Here is a 21,079-nt window from a genome sequence, read left to right as displayed (position 1 = left end):
ATTCACCCCCCACACACCAATACAATACTGTATTCTACACCCCATTCACCCCCACCAATACAATACTGTATTCTACACCCTATTCACCCCCACACACCAATACAATACTGTATTCTACACCCTATTCACCCCCCACCAATATAATACTGTATTCTACAACCTATTCACCCCCACACACCAATACAATACTGTATTCTACACCCCATTCACCCCCCCACCAATACAATACTGTATTCTACACCCTATTCACCCCCCACCAATATAATACTGTATTCTACAACCTATTCACCCCCCCACACACCAATACAATACTGTATTCTACACCCCATTCACCCCCCACCAATACAATACTGTATTCTACACCCTATTCACCCCCCACCAATATAATACTGTATTCTACACCCTATTCACCACCCCTCCAATATAATACTGTATTCTACACCCTATTCACCCCCCACACACCAATATAATACTGTATTCTACACCCCATTCACCCCCCACCAATACAATACTGTATTCTACACCCTATTCACCCCCACCAATATAATACTGTATTCTACAACCTATTCACCCCCCACACACCAATACAATACTGTATTCTACACCCCATTCACCCCCCACCAATACAATACTGTATTCTACACCCTATTCACCCCCCACCAATATAATACTGTATTCTACAACCTATTCACCCCCACCAATACAATACTGTATTCTACACCCTATCCCCCCCCAACCAATACAATACTGTATTCTACACCCTATTCACCCCCTCCAATATAATACTGTATTCTACAACCTATTCACCCCCCACACACCAATACAATACTGTATTCTACACCCCATTCACCCCCACCAATACAATACTGTATTCTACACCCTATTCACCCCCCCACCAATATAATACTGTATTCTACACCCTATTCACCCCCCTCCAATATAATACTGTATTCTACACCCTATTCACCCCCCCACCAATACAATACTGTATTCTACACCCTATTCACCCCCCCCCCCACCAATATAATACTGTATTCTACACCCTATTCACCCCCCACCAATACAATACTGTATTATACACCCTATTCACCCCCTCCACACCAATACAATACTGTATTCTACACCCTATTCACCCCCCCAACCAATACAATACTGTATTCTACACCCTATTCACCCCCCACACCAATACAGTACTGTATTCTACACCTCATTCACCCCCCCCCTCACCAATACAATACTGTATTCTACACCTCATTCACCCCCTCACCAATACAATACTGTAGTCTACGTAGTAACTGAAACCATTGGAAAAACATTGGATAGGGTTTTATGGTAAATTGCCTACAGCATAATAGTCAACATATGGTGTCTGCTAACATTATAAACCCACTCAACCTTTTATTTTCTCCTGTCCTTTTTTCTGTTTTCTCTCATTTTGCTATGTCCTTCTGGATAGATTGAAGCCACAGCGGGCATGAAGAAGGTAAGCTGAGGTAGAGACCAGGTCAGACAGGTTGAGAGGCAGTGAAGGTAAGCTGAGGTAGAGACCAGGTCAGACAGGTTGAGAGACAGTGAAGGTAAGCTGAGGTAGAGACCAGGTCAGACAGGTTGAGACAGTGAAGGTAGGCTGAGGTAGAGACCAGATCGGACAGGTTGTGACAGTGATGGTAAGCTGAGGTAGAGACCAGGTCAGACAGGTTGAGACAGTGAAGGTAGGCTGAGGTAGAGACCAGATCAGACAGGTTGAGACAGTGAAGGTAAGCTGAGGTAGAGACCAGGTCAGACAGGTTGAGACAGTGAAGGTAGGCTGAGGTAGAGACCAGATCAGACAGGTTGAGAAACAGTGATGGTAAGCTGAGGTAGAGACCAGATCAGAGAGGTTGAGAGACAGTGAAGAAGGTAAGCTGAGGTAGAGACCAGGTCAGACAGGTTGAGACAGTGAAGATAAACTGAGGTAGAGACCAGGTCAGACAGGTTGAGAGACAGTGAAGAAGGTAGGTTGAGGTAGAGACCAGATCAGAGAGGTTGAGAGACAGTGAAGGTAGGCTGAGGTAGAGACCAGATCAGACAGGTTGAGACAGTGAAGGTAAGCTGAGGTAGAGACCAGATCAGACAGGTTGAGACAGTGAAGGTAGGCTGAGGTAGAGACCAGATCGGACAGGTTGTGACAGTGATGGTAAGCTGAGGTAGAGACCAGATCAGAGAGGTTGAGAGACCGTGAAGGTAAGCTGAGGTAGAGACCGGATCAGACAGGTTGAGACAGTGAAGGTAGGCTGAAGTAGAGACCAGATGAGACAGGTTGAGAGACAGTGAAGGTAAGCTGAGGTAGAGACCAGATGAGACAGGTTGAGAGACAGTGAAGGTAAGCTCAGGTAGAGACCAGGTCAAACAGGTTGAATCTCTGTCTGTCTGTTGTAATGATGCAGAAACACACTTGAGTGTGTATTAGCACATTTTGTGTTGAATTTGAACAGTCTCCTTGAATGTTTTCTGCAGGGATATGTCTCACAACAGGGATATATTTAAAAAATCCAGAAGATCACATTGTAGGATTTTTAATGAATTTATTTGCAAATTATGGTGGAAAATAAGTATTTGCTCACCTACAAACAAGCAAGATTTCTGTCTCTCACAGACCTGTAACTTCTTCTTTAAGAGGCTCCTCTGTCCGCCACTCATTACCTGTATTAATGGCACCTGTTTGAACTTGTTATCAGTATAAAAGACACCTGTCCACAACCTCAAACAGTCACACACCAAACTCCACTATGGCCAAGACCAAAGAGCTGTCAAAGGACACCAGAAACAAAATTGTAGACCTGCACCAGGCTGGGAAGACTGAATCTGTAATAGGTAAGCAGCTTGGTTTGAAGAAATCATCTGTGGGAGCAATTATTAGGAAATGGAAGACATACAAGACCACTGATAATCTCCCTCGATCTGGGGCTCCACGCAAGATCTCACCCCGTGGGGTCAAAATGATCACAAGAACGGTCAGCAAAAATCCCAGAACCACATGGGGGGACCTAGTGAATGACCTGCAGAGAGCTGGGACCAACGTAACAAAGCCTACCATCAGTAACACACTACGCCGCCAGGGACTCAAATCCTGCAGTGCCAGACGTGTCCCCCTGCTTAAGCCAGTACATGTCCAAGCCCATCTGAAGTTTGCTAGAGAGCATTTGGATGATCCAGAAGAAGTTTGGGAGAATGTCATATGGTCAGATGAAACCAAAATAGAACTTTTTAGTAAAAACTCAACTTTCGTGTTTGGAGGACAAAGAATGCTGAGTAGCATCCAAAGAACACCATGCCTACTGTGAAGCATGGGGGTGGTAACATCTTGCTTTGGGGCTGTTTTTCTGCATAGGGACCAGGACGACTGATCCGTGTAAAGGAAAGAATAAATGGGGCCATGTATTGTGAGATTTTGAGTGAAAACCTCCTTCCATCAGCAAGGGCATTGAAGATGAAACATGGCTGGGTCTTTCAGCATGACAATGATCCCAAACACACCGCCCGGGCAACGAAGGAGTGGCTTCGTAAGAAGCATTTCAAGGTCCTGGAGTGGCCTAGCCAGTCTCCAAATCTCAACCTTGAAAGTCTGTGTTGCCCAGCAACATCCCCAAAACATCACTCCTCTAGAGGATATCTGCATGGAGGAATGGGCCAAAATACTAGCAACAGTGTGTGAAAACCTGGTGAAGACTTACAGAAAATGTTTGACTTCTGTCATTGCCAACAAAGGGTATATAACAAAGTATTGAGATAAACTTTTGTTATTGACCAAATACTTATTTTCCACCATAATTTGCAAATAAATTCATTAAAAATCCTACAATGTGATTTTCTGGATTTTGTTTCTCATTTTGTCTTTACAGGCCTCTCTAATCTTTTTAAGAGGGAGAACTTACACAATTGGTGGCTGACTAAAAACTTTTTTGCCCCACTGTATGTCTCACAACAGGGATATGTCTCACAACAGGGATATGTCTCACAACAGGGATATGTCTCACAACAGGGATATGTCTCACAACAGGGATATGTCTCACAACAGGGATATGTCTAACAACAGGGATATGTCTCACAGCAGGGATATGTCTAACAACAGGGATATGTCTCACAACAGGGATATGTCTCACAACAGGGATATGTCTCACAGCAGGGATATGTCTAACAACAGGGATATGTCTCACAATAGGGATATGTCTCACAACAGGGATATGTCTAACAACAGGGATATGTCTCACAGCAGGGATATGTCTAACAACAGGGATATGTCTCACAGCAGGGATATGTCTCACAACAGGGATATGTCTCACAATAGGGATATGTCTCACAACAGGGATATGTCTCACAACAGGGATATGTCTCACAACAGGGATATGTCTCACAACAGGGATATGTCTCACAGCAGGGATATGTCTAACAACAGGGATATGTCTCACAACAGGGATATGTCTAACAACAGGGATATGTCTAACAACAGGGATATGTCTCACAGCAGGGATATGTCTAACAACAGGGATATGTCTCACAACAGGGATATGTCTCACAACAGGGATATGTCTCACAGCAGGGATATGTCTAACAACAGGGATATGTCTCACAACAGGGATATGTCTATCAATAGGATACTGTATCTATAGTCGCCCCAGTACCTTGATCAGGAACCACATCAATATTCATCAGGATCCACATTAATATTCGATTGTACCTTTGAGTTAATTTATTATTGGTTGAGCCTTTCCTATTACTGTAATTCTCACTGCTGCTGTGACTAACACAGAGCTAGAACCTGAATGGCTGCTATCCGCTCTGTGACTAACACAGAGCTAGAACCTGAGTGGCTGCTATCCGCTGCTGTGACTAACACAGAGCTAGAACCTGAATGGCTGCTATCCGCTCTGTGACTAACACAGAGCTAGAACCTGAATGGCTGCTATCCGCTGCTGTGACTAACACAGAGCTAGAACCTGAATGGCTGCTATCCGCTGCTGTGACCAACACAGAGCTAGAACCTGAATGGCTGCTATCCGCTGCTGTGACTAACACAGAGCTAGAACCTGAATGGCTGCTATCCGCTGCTGTGACTAACACAGAGCTAGAACCTGAATGGCTGCTATCCGCTGCTGTGACTAACACAGAGCTAGAACCTGAATGGCTGCTATCCGCTGCTGTGACTAACACAGAGCTAGAACCTGAATGGCTGCTATCCGCTGCTGTGACTAACACAGAGCTAGAACCTGAATGGCTGCTATCCGCTGCTGTGACTAACACATATCTAGAACCTGCATGGCTGCTATCCGCTGCTGTGACTAACACAGAGGCAGAACCTGAATACCTAGAGCGGATGTGACTTCTAAAGAAAATGACTGTTACTGTATATTTATATATCCTTTAAAAAGCACAATGCCCCCAAGCCGCACTACCGATTATGGGCCTCTGTCATCAGCCACCACACCAGCAGGTGGCACTAGTCACATGGTGATTTTATAATATGGCGGTATTCTAGAGTCTACATCCTGTAAGCCACAGGGTCCCTTTCCACTCTCCTGATGCATTTTCAAGGTTTAGACAGATAAGAAATGACAAGGGGACACAGAGGTAGAGAGGGGAGAAAGTCGGAAGGGTCTTCTCTGAGATGGAACCCTGGTCTCCGGCATTGAGTCGCATAATGTGTTGAGAACATGCACAGCTCCTACCACAGCAGGGTTCCTTCAGGACAGTTGAAGGGCTGGAACAGTGAATGGACCTGTGAATGAACGAGGGTCAGGAGGGATATTGTTAATGTCAGGCCTGCAGTAAATTAACAAGGGTCAGGAGGGATGTTGTTAATGTCAGGCCTGCAGTAAATTAACGGGGTCAGGAGGGATATTGTTAATGTCAGGCCTGCAGTAAATGAACCAGAGGCAGGAGGGATATTGTTAATGTCAGGCCTGCAGTAAATTAACAAGGGTCAGGGGGGATATTGTTAATGTCAGGCCTGCAGTAAATGAACCAGAGGCAGGAGGGATATTGTTAATGTCAGGCCTGCAGTAAATTAACAAGGGTCAGGAGGGATATTGTTAATGTCAGGCCTGCAGTAAATTAACAAGGGTCAGGGGGGATATTGTTAATGTCAGGCCTGCAGTAAATTAACAAGGGTCAGGAGGGATGTTGTTAATGTCAGGGCTGCAGTAAATTAACAAGGGTCAGGAGGGATGTTGTTAATGTCAGGCCTGCAGTAAATGAACCAGAGGCAGGAGGGATATTGTTAATGTCAGGCCTGCAGTAAATTAACAAGGGTCAGGAGGGATGTTGTTAATGTCAGGCCTGCAGTAAATTAACCAGAGGCAGGAGGGATGTTGTTAATGTCAGGCCTGCAGTAAATTAACAAGGGTCAGGAGGGATGTTGTTAATGTCAGGGCTGCAGTAAATTAACAAGGGTCAGGAGGGATGTTGTTAATGTCAGGCCTGCAGTAAATGAACCAGAGGCAGGAGGGATATTGTTAATGTCAGGCCTGCAGTAAATTAACAAGGGTCAGGAGGGATATTGTTCATGTCAGGCCTGCAGTAAATGAACCAGAGGCAGGAGGGATATTGTTAATGTCAGGTCTGCAGTAAATTAACAAGGGTCAGGAGGGATGTTGTTAATGTCAGGCCTGCAGTAAATTAACAAGGGTCAGGAGGGATGTTGTTAATGTCAGGCCTGCAGTAAATTAACAAGGGTCAGGAGGGATGTTGTTAATGTCAGGCCTGCAGTAAATTAACAAGGGTCAGGAGGGATGTTGTTAATGTCAGGCCTGCAGTAAATTAACAAGGGTCAGGAGGGATGTTGTTAATGTCAGGCCTGCAGTAAATGAACCAGAGGCAGGAGGGATATTGTTAATGTCAGGCCTGCAGTAAATTAACAAGGGTCAGGAGGGATATTGTTAACTGAAGTTATTTCTGAGGTGTGTATTGTGCAGAGAGGTTTTAGTCCTTCTTTATGTAAGTGGGGAGGAGAATGTTCTACCCTAGAGTTTTGCTTTGTCTCCTCTTCAGTGACATTCTGGTGTAACTCAGAATAGGTCACTACTTGTGAGGTGGTGAGACAGTTACTGCGCAAGTATGAGATGTGAGTCGAGCCCTGATGACAACGGGAATACTTGACTAACCTGCCATTGTCTCTCTCTTTTACTCTCCTTCCCTCTCTATCTCTCTCTCTCTCTCTCCCATTCTCTCTCTCTCTCATTTTCTCTCTCATTTTTCTCTCTCTCTCTCTCTCTCATTTTCTCTCTCTCTCTCTCTCTCTCATTTTCTCTCTGTCTCTCTCTGTCTCTGTCTATCTCTCTCTCTCTCTCTCTCTCTCTCTCTGTCTCTCTCTCCTCTCTCTCTCTCTCTCTCTCTCTCTCTCTCTCTCTGTCTCTCTCTCCTCTCTCTCTCTCTGTCTCTCTCTCTGTCTCTCTCTTTCTCTCTCTCTCTGTCTCTCTCTCTCTTTCTCTCTCTCTGTCTCTCTCTCTCTGTCTCTGTCTCTCTCTGTCTGTCTCTGTCTGTCTCTCTCTCTCTCTCTCTGTCTCTCTGTCTGTAGCTGGATTCGGAAGCTGCGGACATCTTGAATGACCTGCAGGTCAAACTGGCCACCGTCCTGGACAACCTGAGCGCCATGTTCGGCAAGAGGTGAGCCAATCAGAAACACCCTACCCCAATTAGGGCCCCTAAAGGGCTAGAGCCGTCTCGGACTGCATGTGTGGGTATGGATGTGGGTATGCAGACCCGCGAGCCACTGCAGCCCCTCATGATGACTTCAGGTTTTTGTGTCCCCCAGACCCCAAATTGCCCATCCCAGGTCTACAGGGTGATAGGTAGCTCAGACCTCCTACTCTACTCCACAGGGTGATAGGTAGATTAGACCTCCTACTCTACACTACAGGGTGATAGGTAGCTTAGACCTCCTACTCTACTCTACAGGGTGATAGGTAGCTTAGACCTCCTACTCTACTCTACAGGGTGATAGGTAGATTAGACCTCCTACTCTACACTACAGGGTGATAGGTGGCTTAGACCTCCTACTCTACTCTACAGGGTGATAGGTAGATTAGACCTCCTACTCTACTCTACAGGGTGATAGGTAGCTTAGACCTCCTACTCTACTCTACAGGGTGATAGGTAGATTAGACCTCCTACTCTACTCTACAGGGTGATAGGTAGATTAGACCTCCTACTCTACTCTACAGGGTGATAGGTAGCTTAGACCTCCTACTCTACACTACAGGGTGATAGGTAGCTTAGACCTCCTACTCTAGTCCACAGGGTGATAGGTAGCTTAGACCTCCTACTCTAGTCCACAGGGTGATAGGTAGCTTAGACCTCCTACTCTACTCTACAGGGTGATAGGTAGCTTAGACCTCCTACTCTACTCTACAGGGTGATAGGTAGCTTAGACCTCCTACTCTAGTCCACAGGGTGATAGGTAGCTTAGACCTCCTACTCTACTCTACAGGGTGATAGGTAGCTTAGACCTCCTACTCTACACTACAGGGTGATAGCAATTTCTGAGGCTGGTAACTCTAATGGACTTATCCTCTGCAGCAGAGGTAATTCTGGGTCTTCCTTTCCTTTGGCGGTCCTCAAGAGAGCCAGTTTCGTCATAGTGCTCAATTGTTTTTGCGACCGCACTTGAAGAAACTTTAAAAGTTGAAATGTTCTGGATTGACTGACCTTCATGTCTTAAAGTAATGATGGACTGTCGTGTATATGTATATATATGTATATAACCATATATAACCAGCAGCTCTTCTGTTGCCAGCAGCTCTTCTGTTGCCATATATATATATATATATATATATATATATATATATATATATATATATTAGGTCTAGTCCCAGGGTTAGGCATGAAAAAGTGGGATCTGAACTGGCAACAGAAGAGCTGCTGGTTTCAGAGCATAACTACCATCCACTACTGTCGTTCCTTGAGAATCAAATCAAATCAAATTTTGTTTGTCACATACACATGGTTAGCAGATGTTAATGCGAGTGTAGCGAAATGCTTGTGCTTCTAGTTCCGACAATGCAGTAATAACCAACAAGTAATCTAACTAACAATTCCTAATCTACTGTCTTATACACAGTGTAAGGGGATAAAGAATATGTACATAAGGATATATGAATGAGTGATGGTACAGAGCAGCATAGGCAAGATACAGTAGATGGTATCGAGTACAGTATATACATGTGAGATGAGTATGTAAACAAAGTGGCATAGTTAAAGTGGCTAGTGATACATGTATTACATAAGGATGCAGTCGATGATATAGAGTACAGTATATACGTATGCATATGAGATGAATAATGTAGGGTAAGTAACATTATATAAGGTAGCATTGTTTAAAGTGGCTAGTGATATATTTACAACATTTCCCATCAATTCCCATTATTAAGGCACTATACTGCTACAGGGGAGATGAACTGTGGCTCACACTCCTTCCTGAATGTTTCTGTGTTGTCTGGGAGGGGTTGGGAGCTGATCAATTTCCAAGACGGATTGATTGACTGGGTCTTCTCTCGGTTATTAGTTTCCAGGCCCGTCTCACCGTCTGCATGCGTCAGATGGCAGAGATCCTGTACCAGATCAAAGGTCATCCCAACCGTCAGACAGCCGAGGCCGACGCTGACAACATGCTGAGGCCTCTCATGGAGTTCCTGGATGGAAAGTGAGTGGGGCTGACACACAGTCGGACGCCATTTTGGTTCAGCGATGGTTATGTACTGTATATGGATGCATATGCCATTTGGGCTGAAAAATGGTGCAGTTTCATATCCGTGTTTTTTGGGTTGGTAGACTTGTTTCACACACTGAGACCATGTTGGCTCAAGTAGTCTCTCGTTTGTCATGACAGAGCTACAGTGTCTTGCACACAAGAGATTTGGTTTTGGGGTCTGAGGTGATACAGACTGAAACATGCTAATGTCGGTGACTGGGTAAAATGGATGCAGTGGGCCTCAGTGTTTCTGTGTCCTCTCTTCTCCCTGTAACCCCAGTCTCAGTCTGTTTGCTGACACCTGTGAGAAGACGGTTCTGAAGAGAATACTGAAGGATCTGTGGAAGATCGTCCTCAGCAGCCTGGAGAAGACCATCATCTTACCACCGAGCAACGACGGCTTCGTAAGTCTATCTGCCTTCCTCACAATACTGTATATACCAACAGTCTACCAGCACCACTCTCTAGACCTCCTGTGTTCCATCAGACAGTCTACCAGCACCACCCTCTAGACCTCCTGTGTTCCATTAGACAGTCTACCAGCACCACTCTCTAGACCTCCTGTGTTCCATCAGACAGTCTACCAGCACCACCCTCTAGACCTCCTGTGTTCCATCAGACAGTCTACCAGCACCACCCTCTAGACCTCCTGTGTTCCATCAGACAGTCTACCAGCACCACCCTCTAGACCTCCTGTGTTCCATCAGACAGTCTACCAGCACCACCCTCTAGACCTCCTGTGTTCCATCAGACAGTCTACCAGCACCACCCTCTAGACCTCCTGTGTTCTATCAGAGTCTACCAGCACCACCCTCTAGACCTCCTGTGTTCTATCAGAGAGTCTACCAGCACCACCCTCTAGACCTCCTGTGTTCTATCAGAGTCTACCAGCACCACCCTCTAGACCTCCTGTGTTCTATCAGAGAGTCTACCAGCACCACCCTCTAGACCTCCTGTGTTCTATCAGAGAGTCTACCAGCACCACCCTCTAGACCTCCTGTGTTCCATCAGACAGTCTACCAGCACCACCCTCTAGACCTCCTGTGTTCCATTAGACAGTCTACCAGCACCACCCTCTAGACCTCCCGTGTTCTATCAGAGAGTCTACCAGCACCACCCTCTAGACCTCCTGTGTTCCATCAGACAGTCTACCAGCACCACCCTCTAGACCTCCTGTGTTCCATCAGACAGTCTACCAGCACCACCCTCTAGACCTCCTGTGTTCCATCAGACAGTCTACCAGCACCACCCTCTAGACCTCCTGTGTTCTATCAGAGAGTCTACCAGCACCACCCTCTAGACCTCCTGTGTTCCATCAGACAGTCTACCAGCACCACCCTCTAGACCTCCTGTGTTCCATCAGACAGTCTACCAGCACCACCCTCTAGACCTCCTGTGTTCCATCAGACAGTCTACCAGCACCACTCTCTAGACCTCCTGTGTTCCATCAGACAGTCTACCAGCACCACCCTCTAGACCTCCTGTGTTCTATCAGAGAGTCTACCAGCACCACCCTCTAGACCTCCTGTGTTCCATTAGACAGTCTACCAGCACCACCCTCTAGACCTCCTGTGTTCCATCAGACAGTCTACCAGCACCACCCTCTAGACCTCCTGTGTTCCATCAGACAGTCTACCAGCACCACTCTCTAGACCTCCTGTGTTCCATCAGACAGTCTACCAGCACCACCCTCTAGACCTCCTGTGTTCCATCAGACAGTCTACCAGCACCACCCTCTAGACCTCCTGTGTTCCATCAGACAGTCTACCATCACCACCCTCTAGACCTCCTGTGTTCTATCAGACAGTCTACCTGCACCACCCTCTAGACCTCCTGTGTTCTATCAGAGTCTACCAGCACCACCCTCTAGACCTCCTGTGTTCTATCAGAGTCTACCAGCACCACCCTCTAGACCTCCTGTGTTCCATTAGACAGTCTACCAGCACCACCCTCTAGACCTCCTGTGTTCCATTAGACAGTCTACCAGCACCACCCTCTAGACCTCCTGTGTTCTATCAGAGTCTACCAGCACCACCCTCTAGACCTCCTGTGTTCCATCAGACAGTCTACCAGCACCACCCTCTAGACCTCCTGTGTTCCATCAGACAGTCTACCAGCACCACCCTCTAGACCTCCCGTGTTCCATCAGACAGTCTACCAGCACCACCCTCTAGACCTCCTGTGTTCTTTCAGAGTCTACCAGCACCACCCTCTAGACCTCCTGTGTTCCATCAGACAGTCTACCAGCACCACCCTCTAGACCTCCCGTGTTCCATCAGACAGTCTACCAGCACCACCCTCTAGACCTCCTGCCTTACATCCGACTGGAATTAGGTTCCTTTTTAATATAAACCCATCTCAAGGGTATTCTGAACAGATAGAAACAGATGTAATCTAACTAAACTGACCCGGTTCTCCCTACCTCACTCCCTCTGCTTCTCTGATATTTGATGACATGCCTGATTATTTGTTTGATTTTTACAGGGAGCTCAGATACTGACTGCTGCAAAGGGACTGTCCAACCTGAAGGTACAGACCCGCTGTCAGTTACTTCTGCCTTACAATGGCTATGCTGTTTATTTGATTTATTTAACCTTTATTTAACTAGGCACGTCAGTTAAGAACAATTTCTAATTTTCAATGCCGGCCTAGGAACAGTATAAGCCCCTCTCCTGTGCCAGGGTATCCTGACAACGGGGCGTGGCTAATGTCTGTCTGTAACTCTGGTTGCTATAGGGAGGGGGCGAGGCCAAAAGCCTGACGCCCAAACAGTGTGTCATCATGGATGCTGCACTGGAAACTATCAAGGTGAATACACACGCACATGTGCACGAACACACTCACACACAGAAATAAGTGTGTACACACTAATGCATACATACTCTTAACTTTTTTTTCTTTCTCTTTCTCTCTCTTTCTCTCTCTCTCTTTCTCTCTCTCTTTCTCTCATTATTTCTCTTGCTCTCTCTTTCTCTCTCTCTCTTTCTCGCTCTCTCTCTTTCTCTCTCTCTTTCTCTCATTATTTCTCTTGCTTTCTCTTTCTCTCTCTTTCTCTCTCTCTTTCTCTCATTATTTCTCTTGCTCTCTCTTTCTCTCTCTCTCTTTCTCGCTCTCTCTCTTTCTCTCTCTCTTTCTCTCATTATTTCTCTTGCTTTCTCTTTCTCTCTCTTTCTCTCTCTCTTTCTCTCATTATTTCTCTTGCTCTCTCTCTCTCTCTCTCTCTTTCTCTCTCTCTCCCTCTCAGCAATACTTCCATGCAGGGGGAAATGGTCTGAAGAAGGCCTATGTGGAGAAGAGTCCTGAGTTATCTTCGCTGAAATATGCTCTGTCCCTCTACTCTCAGAGCACTGATGCACTGATCAAGATCTTTGTAACTACACAGCACGCACAGGGTAAGAAACACACACATACACACACACACACACACACACACACACACACACACACATACACACACTCAGAGAACCAACATATATTTTTGTTTACATGCACAGACAGTTTTACTCATGATCTGTATTGATGCATTTCCATTATCATGCCAATAGAGGTCAGCATAGAGTTGTCACTTTTTCACTCTCTCTTCTCTCGCTCTCTAGTTCATAATGGGATGGGCATCAGGATTACCCCCAGTGAGAAGGTTCGGCCAGACAGAGGTATGTTGTAGTGTTACAGATGGATTATAAGCTTTTGTAATGTGGTAATAATGTGTTAGATTTCCTTAAAATAATGTGTTATAGCTAATGAATTTACATATAATAGCTCAATGATAGAATGAAGTGAAGGAACGTGTTTGGTGCTTAGTAAATGGTAATAGTGGTGTGATAATTTGTTATGTACATTGACTCTCAGGTTCAGGAGTGGAGAAGCCCGTTGGTGAGGCCCAGATCCAGGTAGACATGGTGCCTCCAGGCAAAGACAAGATCCACAAGGTCAACATCAGAGGTGAGCCAGACAGACCACTACACCTGTCCTGTCCTGTCCACCTCAGATCAAACTGGACAGCACAAAACACACCTCATAACTCAAACATTTTCATCTCTCTGTCCTATTGTCAAACATTTCCATCTCTCATCTTTCCATCTCTCGTCTTTCCATCTCTCATCTCTCCCTCTCTCAATTTTCCATCTCTCATCTCTCCGTCTCTCATCTTTCCATCTCTCATCTTTCCATCTATCTTCCCTCCATCTCATCTTTCCATCTCTCACCTTTCCATCTCTCCATCTCATCTTTCCATCTCTCACCTTTCCATCTCTCATCTTTCCGTCTCTCATCTTTCGTCTCATCATCTCATCTCTCCATCTCTCATCTCTCCATCTCTCATCTCTATATCTCTCATCTTTCCCTCTCCTCTCTCAATCTCTCATCTCTCCGTCTCACATCTTTCCATCTCTCATCTCTCCATCTCTCGTCTTTCCATCTCTCATCTTTCCATCTCTCATCTCTCCCTCTCTCAATTTTCCATCTCTCATCTCTCCGTCTCTCATCTTTCCATCTCTCATCTTTCCATCTATCTTCTCTCCATCTCATCTTTCCATCTCTCACCTTTCCATCTCTCCATCTCATCTTTCCATCTCTCACCTTTCCATCTCTCATCTCTCACCTTTCCATCTCTCATCTTTCCATCTCTCATCTCTCACCTTTCCATCTCTCATCTTTCCGTCTCTCATCTCTCCATCTCTCATCTCTCCATCTCTCATCTCTACATCTCTCATCTTTCCCTCTCTCAATCTCTCATCTCTCCGTCTCACATCTTTCCATCTCTCATCTCTCCATCTCTCGTCTTTCCATCTCTCATCTTTCTGTCTCTCATCTTTCTGTCTCTCATCTTTCCATCTCATCATCTCATCTCTCCATCTCTCATCTCTCAAGCTCTCATCTCTCGATTCCATCTCTACATCTCTCATCTTTCCCTCTCATCTTTCCATCTCACAACCTCTCATCTTTCCCTCTCCTCTCTCAATCTCTCATCTCTCCATCTCTCGTCTTTCCATCTCTCATCTCTCCATCTCTCATCTTTCCATCTCATCTCTCATCTCATCGCTCCATCTCTCATCTTTCCATCTCATCTCTCCCCATCTCATCTTTCCATCTCTCATCTTTCCATCTCTCATCTCTCCATATCTCATCTTTCCATCTCTCATCTCTCCATCGCTCATCTTTCCATCTCATCTCCCATCTTTCCGTCTCTCATCTTTCCATCTCTCATATTTTCATCTCTCATCATTCCATCTCTCATCTTTCCATCTCTCATCTTTTCATCTCTCATCATTCCATCTCTCCATCTCCTTCTCCTTCCATCTACTGCTCTCACACCGATTGCTTTAATTTCTCACCTGTTGTCCCCTCACTCTTTCTCTCACTCTCCCCCCCTGTCTCTCTCTCCCTTACAGTGATAGCGGTGAATGACATGAGGTGGCAGACATCAGGGATGTTCCGTCCCTTCGTGGAGGTCAATATGATTGGTCCGCTCCTTGCAGCCCAGAAGAGGAAGTTCACCACCAAGTCAAAGAACAACAGCTGGACAGCCAAGTACAATGAGACCTTCCAATTGTGAGTTCTTAACCCACTGTGTTTCCACCCAACACCTGTAGGTCGCCCCTCACTTTAACTCCACTTTCAGGTGTTCACCACCTGACAGCTATTTTCTGCTGGCGCTACGGCAAGTGCCAAAACTAGAGGGTTTGGCTCGTGAGATTACTTTGAAGTAAATATTAATTACCAAAGCTTTATAAAAAGGTGAAGTACAACAACCGTCCATTCTCCACTGTTAGATGTAGATCCTACTGTACAACAACCGTCCATTCTCCACTGTTAGATGTAGATCCTACTGTATAACGCCGTCCTTTCTCCACTGTTAGATGCAGATCCTACTGTACAACAACCAGCCATTCTCCACTGTTAGATGTAGATCCTACTGTACAACAACCGTCCATTCTCCACTGTTAGATGCAGATCCTACTGTACAACAACCATCCATTCTCCACTGTTAGATGTACATCCTACTGTACAACAACCGTCCATTCTCCACTGTTAGATGTAGATCCTACTGTACAACAACCGTCCATTCTCCACTGTTAGATGCAGATCCTACTGTACAACAACCATCCATTCTCCACTGTTAGGTGTAGATCCTACTGTACAACAACCATCCATTCTCCACTGTTAGGTGTAGATCCTACTGTACAACAACCATCCATTCTCCACTCTTAGATGTAGATCCTACTGTACAACAAACGTCCATTCTCCACTGTTAGATGTAGATCCTACTGTACAACAACCATCCATTCTCCACTGTTAGATGCAGATCCTACTGTACAACAACCATCCATTCTCCACTGTTAGGTGTAGATCCTACTGTACAACAACCATCCATTCTCCACTGTTAGATGTAGATCCTACTGTACAACAACCATCCATTCTCCACTGTTAGATGTAGATCCTACTGTACAACAACCATCCATTCTCCACTGTTAGATGTAGATCCTACTGTACAACAACCATCCATTCTCCACTGTTAGATGTAGATCCTACTGTACAACAACCATCCATTCTCCACTGTTAGGTGTAGATCCTACTGTACAACAACCATCCATTCTCCACTGTTAGGTGTAGATCCTACTGTACAACAACCATCCATTCTCCACTGTTAGATGTAGATCCTACTGTACAACAACCATCCATTCTCCACTGTTAGATGTAGATCATACTGTACAACAACCATCCATTCTCCACTGTTAGATGTAGATCCTACTGTACAACAACCATCCATTCTCCACTGTTAGATGTAGATCCTACTGCACAACAACCATCCATTCTCCACTGTTAGGTGTAGATCCTACTGTACAACAACCATCCATTCTCCACTGTTAGGTGTAGATCCTACTGTACAACAACCATCCATTCTCCACTGTTAGATGTAGATCCTACTGCACAACAACCATCCATTCTCCACTGTTAGGTGTAGATCCTACTGTACAACAACCGTCCATTCTCCACTGTTAGGTGTAGATCCTACTGTACAACAACCGTCCATTCTCCACTGTTGGATTTCCAGTAATGTGCACAGATTTAAAGTTAGGACTCTACCATTAGTCTGTAGTGTACACTATACAACAATGTTGAACCACTTCTGCCTCTTCGCTCTCCCCCTCCAACAGTATCCTGGGTAAGGAGTCTCCAGACTGCTATGAGCTGCAGGTGACGGTGAAGGACTACTGTTTCGGCCGGGCCGACCGTGTTGTGGGCGTGGCCGTGGTCCAGCTCCGAGACGTAGCTGACAGGAAGTCGTGTGTGTGCTGGTGCCCGCTGGGCGGAACCATCCAGAAGGACGAGACGGGCGTAACAGTGATGCGTATCTTGTCTCAGCGTGCGGCCGACGAGGTGGCCAAGGACTTTGTCAAACTGAAGGCCGAGACACGCCCTGTAGAGGAGGGCAGATGATGAGGAGGTGTGGAGAGAGGATAGATAGAGGAGAAATGAGGTGGAGAGAGGATAGGTAGAGGAGAGGTGGGTAGAGGACAGGGAGGAGAGAGGACGGTGAGAGGAGAGGTGGGGAGAGGACAGGGAGGAGAGAGGACAGGGAGAGGAGAGGTGGGGAGAGGACAGGGAGGAGAGAGGACAGGGAGAGGAAAGGTGGGGAGAGGACAGGGAGGAGAGAGGATAGGGAGATGAGAGGTGGGTAGAGGACAGGGAGGAAAGAGGATAGTGGAGAGAGGATCCGTAGAGGAGAGGTGAGGAGAGGAGAGGGGAGAAGAGAGGACAGGGAGGAGAGCGGAGAAGAGAGAGGATAGGGAGAGGGGAGGAGAGGGGAGGAGAGAGGACAGGGAGAGGGGAGAGAGGATAGGGGGAGGAGAGAGGAGAGGGGAGGTAGAGAGAGGATAGGTAGAGGAGAGGGGAGGAGGAGGGAGGATAGGTAGATGAGAGCCTATCACAAGATGGAGTTGAAAGAGGAGACACGCTCCGTGGAAGAGTGGGAGATGAACATCAGGATAGAAGTTAATAAATGTTATGTTTCCTGGTCCTCTGGGCCAATGAGAGGGCCTGGAGCAGGCACATGACTGATGAGGGACCAATCGGAGACGTTCACTGTATGCATCAACGTAGTGGAGTGTGACACAACACCACATACCTTCACCGTTGCATTCATATCACACACACACACCCACAGACGCACAGACGCACACACACACACACACACACACACACACACACACACACACACACACACACACACACACACACACACACACACACACACACACACACACACACACACACATGAATGAATGTCTGCTTACTGTACCAGGGGCTATATCAGAACAACCCTTATAGGTACATCATTTTATATACTACTAGCTACTAGCATGAGACTGATACGCATAGCCCAACACCCAACACCCTAACCTGTGATGAAAACACGTGAGACTGAAGCCCAACACCCATCACCCTAACCTGTGATGAAAACACGTGAGACTGTTGCCCATAGCCCAACACCCAACACCCTAACCTGTGATGAAAACACGTGAGACTGTTGCCCATAGCCCAACACCCTAACCTGTGATGAAAACACATGAGACTGAAGCCCAACACCCATCACCCTAACCTGTGATGAAAACACATGAGACTGAAGCCCATCACCCATCACCCTAACCTGTGATGAAAACACATGAGACTGTTGCCCATAGCCCAACACCCTAACCTGTGATGAAAACACATGAGACTGTTGCCCATAGCCCAACACCCTAACCTGTGATGAAAACACATGAGACTGTTGCCCATAGCCCAACACCCTAACCTGTGATGAAAACACGTGAGACTGTTGCCCATAGCCCAACACCCTAACCTGTGATGAAAACACATGTGGATGGATCTGATCTGACCTGTCTCCAGGGTCACTACAGTACCATCCCTGTGGTTTACATAGCCTTAAAATCACAGCGCTAACCCCCATCCCTCCTCAGACCATCACAGCTACAGGGGTACCTGAACTGGGAAGAAAATGGCTGCCTATCGGCCCCTGGTTGAAATGATTTCACTTGATAGTGATAGATGAACATACGCAGACCATAAAAACAGGTGAGGTTCGTGATGTACTAGAGTTAGTCTGTTAGTTGACAGGGTGTAGTCCAGACTAGGATGTGGGGTGTTTTACTGTCAGACGGCTGTGTGAACAGAACAGAGCTGTGTGAGCTTAATGGTTACAGCATCGACCCACTTCAGCCTGGGGAGGGGGGGGGCTGTATGCTCCAATACAGTACACTATACTCATGACATAACCTTTAACCTCTTCTCTAGATTTTGTATTTGTTAATGTATTTATTTTGCCAACTTAAGTTTCTCTTTTCAACTGTTACTGCAGATACTGTTTACCTGTAAGTCTACATGGAATGGAAATAGCCAAAGATTGACTAGTTTGTTTATTTTGTTGGGGGGGGGGGGGCAGTTATTTAGACTTTTTTAAAATCTCATGTCCAGATACACACCTCTTGATGAACAAATGTTAAGAGTATGTTAACTACCTCCCCTTTCTTCCCAGGTAATGTTTAGAAGTGTCTGTCCCGCCCCTATTATTATTAATGACCACGTCATACTTGACCTCTGTCAGCTGTCAATCAATCATCCTCTTACTGAGACCTGACTCTCATGTTAGCCCCACCCCCAAAAAAGTTCCACCATTGCTCATTGGTGGAGTTAGTTTTGCATGGCCACGGTGCCTTGTGTGGGTGGAGATTTCACTTAAGGACCAATGTAATGGACTAAAAATGAGCAAACCCAAACCCACCGGACCATGCAAAATGAACACGACCAGTCATCAGGCGTTCTGTGAATGTCACAAATATTACCTGCCTGCCATTGGCTGCAAGAGAAAATTGAAAGGTGGGCCATCCAATAATATCACATAGATGGAGAAGGGGGTGGGTGGAGTATGCACCACGTGCCAAGTAATGCAGTGTTCACTTTCTACTTTTCTTGATTTGTTCCTGTCTTTCATTTAGTTTCCTTTGGTTTTTTGTTTTTGTTTTTTGACAAGTGAACTCTGACACTCAAACTGTTTTAATCTTTCTGTAAGTTAGAAAACCATAACAGCAGTTTGTAAAGAAAATCCTAACACCAGAGCATGTATTTACAGTACAATCAAAATAAACTATACCTTGAGTTGTGCATTTTTATGTATGAAAAGATTAATATACGTAAAGTATGTATCATTAATATTATAATGCTGCGAAAATGTTGAATATACTTGTACTAATATTAGACTTTTGTATATAAAGTATTAATGAATAATCTCTTTGGCTTTTGGAGTGTTTTTGGGTTAGATGGACGTGAGACTGGGATGAGACTAGATGATTTGAAAGAGTTTTACATGTTTTTGTACATTGCATTCCATTGGTTATCAAACACCACATACACCTGTGTTTATTTCACCACACCTCTCCCCTCCTCTCCCTCTCCCCTCTCTCTCTCTCTCTCCCCTCCCCCTCTCTCTCCCCTCCTCTCTTTCTCCCCTCCTCACATCTCCCCTCCTCACATCTCCCCTCCTCCCTCTCCCCTCCTCCCTCTCCCCTCCTCCCCTCTCCCCTCCTCACATCTCCCCTCCTCCCCTCTCGCCTCCTCACATCTCCCCTCCTCACATCTCCCCTCCTCCCCTCTCCCCTCCTCACATCTCCCCTCCTCACATCTTCCCTCCTCCCCTCTCCCCTCCTCACATCTCCCCTCCCTCTCCCCTCCCTCCCCTCTCCCCTCCCTCTCTCTCTCCCCCTCCTCACATCTCCCCTCCTCTCCCTCTCCCCTCCTCACATCTCCCCTCCTCTCTCTCTCCTCCTCTCCCTCTCTCCTCCTCCCCTCTCCTCTCTCTCTCTCCCCTCCTCTCCCTCTCCCCTCCCCTCCTCACATTTTCCCTCCTCTCCCTCTCCCCTCCTCCCCTCTCCCCTCCTCTCTCTCTCCCCTCCTCTCCCCTCCCCTCCTCTCCCTCTCCCATCCCCCCATCCTCTCCCCTCCTACCCCTCTCCCCTCCAGTATTACTCATTGTCTCTCTCTCAGTATGATAGCATTCTTTGTACATCATGATTCATTTCCTGTTGTACAGACTGAGCTGATCATTAATCACACTGCGTATTGGTCCTCCGATCCTTCTCGCTTCTCCTCGTCAGATGAGGAGGACGAAGACAGCCATGACACATAACATTAAAACAGACCAGAGGATCCAGTGTGTCCACCATCTGATCTCTACTGGATCACTTTGTATGGCTAAAGAGACAGGGGGATCTGCCAAATGTGTGGTCTGACAGAGGTAAGGGCATCTGGCAGAGGTAAGGGCATCTGGCAGAGAGCTAAGGGCATCTGGCAGAGAGTTAA

At 46.2% G+C, this 21,079-nt stretch overlaps 1 protein-coding gene across 1 annotated transcript in view; it reads left to right on the top strand.

The window, feature by feature from the left end:
- The window catches only part of LOC135513741 (protein unc-13 homolog B-like), a 147,410-nt gene extending 129,424 nt beyond the window's left edge, over nucleotides 1-17,986 (top strand). Inside the window, exons 25-34 of the mRNA XM_064936633.1 lie at nucleotides 7,553-7,641; nucleotides 9,539-9,676; nucleotides 10,005-10,128; nucleotides 12,209-12,253; nucleotides 12,461-12,532; nucleotides 12,969-13,116; nucleotides 13,321-13,377; nucleotides 13,574-13,666; nucleotides 15,115-15,274; nucleotides 16,882-17,986. Coding sequence (XP_064792705.1) covers nucleotides 7,553-7,641; nucleotides 9,539-9,676; nucleotides 10,005-10,128; nucleotides 12,209-12,253; nucleotides 12,461-12,532; nucleotides 12,969-13,116; nucleotides 13,321-13,377; nucleotides 13,574-13,666; nucleotides 15,115-15,274; nucleotides 16,882-17,164 — 1,209 coding nt within the window. The 3' untranslated portion in view covers nucleotides 17,165-17,986. The remainder of the gene's footprint in view (nucleotides 1-7,552; nucleotides 7,642-9,538; nucleotides 9,677-10,004; nucleotides 10,129-12,208; nucleotides 12,254-12,460; nucleotides 12,533-12,968; nucleotides 13,117-13,320; nucleotides 13,378-13,573; nucleotides 13,667-15,114; nucleotides 15,275-16,881) is intronic.
- Nucleotides 17,987-21,079: the final 3,093 nt, after the last annotated feature.

This window comes from Oncorhynchus masou, chromosome 25, assembly GCF_036934945.1.
Source record: "Oncorhynchus masou masou isolate Uvic2021 chromosome 25, UVic_Omas_1.1, whole genome shotgun sequence".
NCBI classification, from domain to species: Eukaryota; Metazoa; Chordata; class Actinopteri; order Salmoniformes; family Salmonidae; genus Oncorhynchus; species Oncorhynchus masou.
Note: the sequence above shows the minus strand (reverse complement) of the source record. Positions and strands in the feature narration are given on the sequence as shown.